Raw genomic sequence first — 7323 nt, 5'->3', positions numbered from 1 at the left:
TTTAGCCAAATGGGTTTAGAACCTTTGATCTAAATTAAAACCTTCCATCAAAATTTTGTGCTAATTTATGCCTCCAACATCAGTTTGATATTGACAAAATTATTTGATTAAATACTTCACCAGGTATAGTATATTCTACATCAGATATAGTATATTCTTTTCCCCCTGTATTTCAAAAAATTTTCTCTTATATTGTCTTATTAGGTTACACTTCAATATTTCCAAATATACAAAGTTTTTCCTTGCCTCCTGATTCTATTGAATCAAATGGTTTGATTCTTTTGATGCCAACCTGCATGAAACAGCCAATGGTTCTATGATACAAACTTTCTGCTTTAAAGAAAGCTAAATTAAAACCTTCTGTCAAAATTTCTTGTAAATTTATGATCCAAACACCAGGTTGATAACGACAAAGTTGTTTTACTAAAATTAATTAAATGAAAGGGAGTATATTTTGATAGAAACATGGCAACAAAAGGGTTAAACTTATTCGATGAAGTGCTAAGATTTTTGTCATACAATGCTTTGCTGGATGTGCAATGTCAGTGTGCATGTATGACAGAGTGTAAGCATCTTGGGAGGAAAGTGGGACAGAAGAGGCATCAGATGTGGTGTGCAAGAGACAACTGCACTGGTATGTGCTACATCAGTGTGCATGAGTCATACACTGGTGCAACTCTCTGGCTTACCAGCTCCTGTCAAACCTACCAACCTATGTCAGCATGGAAAACAGATGCTAAATATTTTTCTTTTCCTTTTGGCACTCCGTTGCTTACGACGTTGAGGGTTCCAGTTGATCCGATCAACAGAACAGCCTGCTCGTGAAATTAACGTGCAAGTGGCTGAGCACTCCACAGACACGTGTACCCTTAACGTAGTTCTCGGGGATATTCAGCGTGACACAGAGTGACAAGGCTGACCCTTTGAATTACAGGCACAACAGAAACAGGAAGTAAGAGTGAGAGAAAGTTGTGGTGAAAGAGTACAGCAGGGTTCGCCACCATCTCCTGCCGGAGCCTCGTGGAGCTTTAGGTGTTTTCGCTCAATAAACACTCACAACGCCCAGTCTAGGAATCGAAACCGCGATCCTATGACCACGAGTCCGCTGCCCTAACCACTGGGCCATTGCGCCTCCACTCTGCTAAATATTAATGAAATGATAATGAACTGCGAAAACTGTGTCACTAAACTGACCAAGTCACAGTTGTGTAATGGAAATTTTGACACTTCATGAGATAAATTTAAAGTGAATTTAGCAGCGTCCTTGCATGTTATTAAGCCTTCTGACCACAGCATGCTTGAAACTGTCCTGCTGCTAGGTTACTAACTTCTTTTAACACTAGCATTCAGATTATTTTTAAGTAATCTTGGAGTTTTGAGATTTCAATGTTGTGATTGTTTATTTCTTACAAGGACATTGTAGGGTAGGTGTGAGAGGCCAGATCTGGATGGTTTGAACATAAGTAGAATATTTGGACCAGTTTAAGTGCTAATGGGTTAGAGGGACCTAAATTCAAAAGATTCCATGAAAATTTCATGTTATGTCCCAAACACCAGACTAATAACAACAAAGTTATTTCACTTAAATCTTTACCTTTATTTCAATTCTTTTAGAAAATAATAATGTATTCAAGAGAAATATGGTAACCCGAGAGTTAAGAACTAAGATAGTTTTAGAAGGCTGATACAGTTCAGTATAAGAAAAGTAATAACTATTATGAAATTATTGCCATATATTACATTTGTTCCATTCTTCAAACCATATTTCTCTTCAAGTTTGTCAATACTCATGGTGTTGCATAAATCTTTATTGCATGTGTAAGAACATCGTGTCACACCGTTGATATCAAGACATCCACTCGATTCAGGTGCAGCGCAGCCACGGAAGGCTGACGTTATTTCTTGAGTCGCTAGAGAAAAGAAAAGAAAATATTTAGGTGTAGGTATGGCTATGCAAAAGATTAAGGTATAACTGCATGGTTAAGTTTATTTTAGTGCCATGTAGTTATTAGATTTAGCTGCCACTGTGTGGCATCTTGTGCAAGAGTCTTGTGCTAGAGTCTAAGATTAAGAGAGAAAGCTAATGTGTATAACTCTTGTTTGCAATAAGTTTTGTGTGTTTGCCATGTTTTTTGGCATACAAATTGATACTTTCTTAGCCTTGTGAAGGTATATCTATATACATAAATGTGTAATGGTGTCTGTCTGTGTGTGTGAATCGTTCGAAAATTCAATGCTCAGTTGGCATCGATTTTTGTGAGCTTAATCGGGTGTTTGAATGGAAATTCTCATAACGATGTTATTTTTTCACATGTAAAATTTCAACAAAATTGATGGGTAACACTTCGCACGGGGAACATAGATGATTTCAGTACAAGATCAGAGGTGGGCTTAACTTCAACATGGAAAACGCAAGCAACGCCGGGTCCAACAGCTAGTATTAGGATATTTTTACAGGAAGAAAGAAAAAACATTGAAAGTATAAAAGATCAAATCGTCCCACTAATTACTTTGCCAAGGAATAAAAAAAAGAAAAGGGAGGATGGGGATTAAGCAGCAGAAAATAGGGTGGAGGGACTAAGGGGGTTGTACACGTCAGAACAAATGGCATGTTCAGATGTGCCTCTTGTGAGATTAAAATTCAAACAACCTGGAGCAACTTGTACACCAAAATAACTTTGGAGGATCTGAAGTCCCATGTGAAATAGTGCAGGGTTTGCAAACATGTTTGCATTACATATTTACACTATATAGATATACTGATAACTCTTTTGTTGGTGAGAGCACTTGTGTATATGTGTTGTCACTGGTGGGAGCTCTTGTGTATATGCACTGTTGCTGATGAGAGCTCTTTTGTATACATGCTGTTGCTGGTGGGAGGTCTTGTGTATGCATGCTGATATGTATACAGGTTAGCATCATGAAAGTTGGGATAGACCCTGGCATACATTCGGCTACCAAACAATGGTATCTTGAGAATAAAGACATATGGAGAGGTGGGAGGGGTTAGGCTCTGATAGAAGCTCCAGATCAAACACTGTTCAGTTCAAACATTCTTTACTTTACTCCCACCCCCACCCCCACCCATCTGCTTGCCAACGCTGCCCCTCTCCACCCTCCTTTTACCATCACCTCCTCCTCAAAGCAACTCTCTCACACCAAAATACCTGTGTCCCTCCATCCCCCACCTCTCTATCACTCTTCCCAATACTACTCACTCCCTGGAACACTTCCCTCTCTTCCACTGTCTTCTCTCCCCAACCCCCTCTTCCTCTCCCTTCATTGCCCCCTAATCCCAGTATTCCTCTCCCTCCCTTCCACCTTTGTCATAGAATCCATAAGAAAAGGAATTTGCTACCAAAGACAGCTCTCCTTCCTATGACACTATGCACCAACATATTCCAGCAATTTCCTAAGTCAACACCTGGTGATAACTGATAGACAGACAAATCAGTTTGCAGATTGTCCTGGATAAGCTAATCCTCAACATCAAAGTCTTTGATCTTCTCAAGGAGTTTCCCTAATGTGGCTGTTGTCATTAAACAATGATCTAAGTTGGTGATGTTTAGCCAAACTGTGTCCATAGAAAGAAATGGGATTTCAATCAATAAGGAGGTCGCCATCGTGAGTCAAACCGTGCAGTGTAAACACTTTCTCTGTTGGGGGAGACAGACTTAAGTATTGCACACATATACACACACACACAGAAACACATACAAACATATGCAAACATATACACAGATATAAACACAGACACATACATATGCAAGCATAAACTAACACGCACACACACACACACACACACGCGTGCATGCGCACAGACATACACACATACAACCACACTCAGTCATCTTCTTATCCTCCTCCTATTCTGTACCTTGTATTTTCCCCTCTTTCCTCCCCCTCACACTGACCCTCTCTATTTCATTCCGTCTCTTTTTTTCTTTCTCCCTCTACAGCTTTCTCTCCTCCCCATAGTATATCTATTCCTTTCTTGCTTTCTCCCTCTCCTTCTCTCTTCTTAGTTTCCATACCATTAAAAGGTGGAAATCTGGCCTGATTCCAAAATGGTATGATATGTTGAGCTGCAGCCTCTAGGAGTAAAGTTGAAAAAGTGTGACACACTGACATTCGCATTTATTATATTAGATGAAATGAATGAGAAGCACTTTTACTTACCTGTGTTTCTCAAAGTTCTTATGAGACAAGAAAATGAACATCTGTACATTTTTGATGTTTCGTTGAAATGCTCGCTACACTCTATACCTTGTTTGGTTGAGGTGATGGTGTATTGGCAGCTATAACACATTTGACGGCATTCTGTAAAGTAGGTAGACATAGACAAATCAATGTGCACACACACACAAATACTAGCAGTAGATTTGAGGAACCGCTACTACTATTACTACTGCTAAGGAATTAACGAAAGGATTGTCCACAATTAAAAATCTGATTGTAATCCATCCATCCATCTACTCTGCTTGCTTTTCCTGGGAGGGTCTGGGGACAAAGTCCTCAGGCACCTTCATCATAGGGTCCTACCAGAAACAATTGTCATTACAGTTTGTTCGAATTCCCCAACATGACCAACCGAGACTAATGGATATTATCTGACCAATTTGTCATTTGTATGATTTGGAAGCACCAGCTCAGACTACTTGGCCATGTTGATTGGTTTTCTTAGTTAGATCCTCTGTACCTTGTTCTCTTCACTGAGGCTCCAGCTGGGCCGACGGCTTGTGCTGGTTGACCTCATGCCACAAGGTCATGGCAGAGGAGGAGGAGAAGGTATGAGGGGCAGCTGAAAAGTTCTTGGCCTTAAGGGTATTGTGAAAGGCCTAGCTGGAGGCCCAACCTTCCAAGTTCTGGGCTGAGAAAAACTGAAGGACTGCTGCAGTAAGTGTGTGAATCTGAGAGGGGGGTGGTGGGATATGTTGAATAAAATCATAATTAACTGATCCTCCTGTATTTTCTTTTACCCAAATCCAGAAACTTTTCAGCACTCCCTTGTATCTCGTGGAGGGGGGACTAACTAGGACTCTGTTTGATGGGTCACCCAAGTGGACCTGGTAATATACCTACAAATGGTAAATCCAACAACATGCTGCAATGGTGCCTACCCCTCCACACACACATCTTAGTTTTGATGTACCTCTAGTCAGTTCTCCTGATTGGCTTGGCTTGAAGAATCCATTTGGTGTTTCCTTACTGTGGCATACAATGACCACTTCAATTGAGTTATGACAAGTGTACCACTTGATTTAATCATTAGCCATTGATCAGGACCAGAATCCAAGTCAAAAGTGCAGAAAGAGCAAAAATATAGCAGGGGAGAGAAGTAAACAAGATTTAAGATTGAAAAACGGTTTCATGTAATGAATGAAAAGAAATATTGAGATCAAAAGGGCGTCTTTGAAGCTTCTTCCCAGCAATTGATTGACCAAACAAGGGAAATTCATATAAGTGCTTTGATTACAGGATTAGAGGTTGGTGAAATTCGGAGAAGAATTAAAATGAACAAGAAGAGTGTGAAACAACAGCGGCAGAAAATAGTAATGAAGGGGTAAGAGATAAAGACAATGAAAAACAAGGAAATCATTATATGCCTGAGAATGTTGATGAAGATAGAGAAGAGAGAAGATGATCTAGTTGGACAAGAGGCAGTAAACGTTGCACATTACTTAAATGGTGAAGAGGAGTTTCTAGAAATACTGCAAGGTAAAATATGTGATGAGAGCAATGAAGTACCATGAAATGTCAAATATAAGGACAGAGGAAAAGTAAAGAGAGCCATAGCAAAATAAATGACATTTTGAGTTTGGTTAAAATAGTGGATATTAGTGAGAGGAACCGTGGTTAATATTGTAGCTGAAATAATAGAATACAAGTGGAAGACTGTTGAAGAAAAGGAGGGGAATGAAAAGAACGAACCAAACTGGAGGAAGAGAATATGAATGAAGTTGGAAAAGACACAGAAAGAACTGGGACAATTGAATAGGATAATGAGAGGAGAGCTCAAGAATGAGATAATAATCAGAAAATTGAATAGGCAGTACAGGTTAGAAGAAAGGGGGAAACAAACAGTACATGAAGAATTGTCACAAAGGGTGTCAGCATTAAAGGCCAAACTGAAAAGATATGATGCTAGATACAAAGGTCTTGAACGGAATGGATTGTTTCTGTAAAATAGATGTTTTTTTGAGGATATAGAAAGGGAGAAAACGTCAGGAACTGATTCCTGATGCCCAAGAAAGTAAAGTGTTTTAGGGAGAACTTTTGGAACAGGCCAGTGAGACATAAAGTGCAAATTGGCCAAGACAGGTGAAGAGACAACTTGCAATTGTAGCAAGACAAAAAGGACGTCATAATTTATGTAATTAGTGAGACTGGAGTTTAAAAAAATATAGCAAATTGGAAAGAACCCAGCCCAAGTGGAGTATAGGGTTATTGGCTGAAGAATTTTACACAGTTGCATAAAAGGATCACTACACGTATGGATGAATGCCTGCAGAAGGGTCATGTCGCTGCTTTCATGACAAGTGGACAATGTTATGTCTCAGGGACCCCTAACAAAGTAAATTGGTATCAATTTTTGTGACTTGTTTACCACTTATGAGGACACTTTCGATTGGTCGCTTGGCAGAAAAGTTATATAACCACCTGGTAAGTAACAATCAACTTCTAGTGGAAAAGAAAGGATGCAGAAAGCAAAGTAGGGCAACAAAAGACCACTTATTAAATAAAGAAGAAGAAGAAGAAGAAGCTTTGTCTTACCTGCTGAAGCCAGAATGAGAAGAAGGAAAGTCAAGACGACAACCATGGTTGATGGTACCTGCCAGAGTCTCTTGATGTTGTTGGTGGTCAGAGTTTGAATGAAAATTGTTCTCCTGACAGAATGCTGATCCTGCTTTTACCTTACAAGGAGTTGGGAAGAAGACAGAAAGGAAAGCAGAAACAAGTTAGCCTTCTTTTTTAAAAAAAATTTATTTACATTTCAGACAAGTACTGTGTCAATAGAGACTAAGAAATCCAGTTGAGAGCAGTATTCCAACCTGTGCTTCCACACACCTGTCTGACCACCATGTGAATAAGGTCTCTGAAGTGCATTCTTGTTCTGCAGGCGTGGATTTGTTTTGCTTTCAGGTTTCTTTTGTTTTTCTTTATTTATTTTTGCTATTATCATTACTATTATTATTATTATTATTGTTTTCCCTGTTGCCTTGTTTTAAATCCAGTTCAGATGAATCAATAAAGAGATTCTGTTGAAGTAGGTGAACTTTTCAGAAAAATGATTCACATAAAACGAATAAAATAAATGAAATA

The 7323-nt window shown here is 39.1% G+C and overlaps 1 protein-coding gene across 2 annotated transcripts in view; it reads right to left on the bottom strand.

Annotated features, from left to right (window-relative positions):
• Positions 1 to 1579: 1579 nt before the first annotated feature.
• The window catches only part of LOC106874799 (uncharacterized), a 9445-nt gene continuing 3701 nt past the window's right edge, over positions 1580 to 7323 (bottom strand). The window contains exons 1-3 of one of the 2 annotated variants that reach the window (XM_014922655.2): positions 6775 to 7311; positions 4180 to 4320; positions 1580 to 1910 (exon numbers count right to left, since the gene is read on the bottom strand). In XM_014922655.2, the coding sequence (XP_014778141.1) occupies positions 1663 to 1910; positions 4180 to 4320; positions 6775 to 6820 (435 nt within the window). In that variant the 5' untranslated portion in view covers positions 6821 to 7311 and the 3' untranslated portion in view covers positions 1580 to 1662. Of the gene's footprint in view, positions 1911 to 4179; positions 4321 to 6774; positions 7312 to 7323 lie in introns of those variants that run through there. The other variant, XM_052973984.1, reaches the window with a different exon arrangement.

The sequence above is a fragment of the Octopus bimaculoides genome, chromosome 17 (genome assembly GCF_001194135.2).
Source record: "Octopus bimaculoides isolate UCB-OBI-ISO-001 chromosome 17, ASM119413v2, whole genome shotgun sequence".
NCBI lineage: Eukaryota > Metazoa > Mollusca > Cephalopoda > Octopoda > Octopodidae > Octopus > Octopus bimaculoides.
The sequence above is the reverse complement of the archived record's forward strand: the minus strand, read 5'-3'. Positions and strand labels throughout refer to the sequence as shown.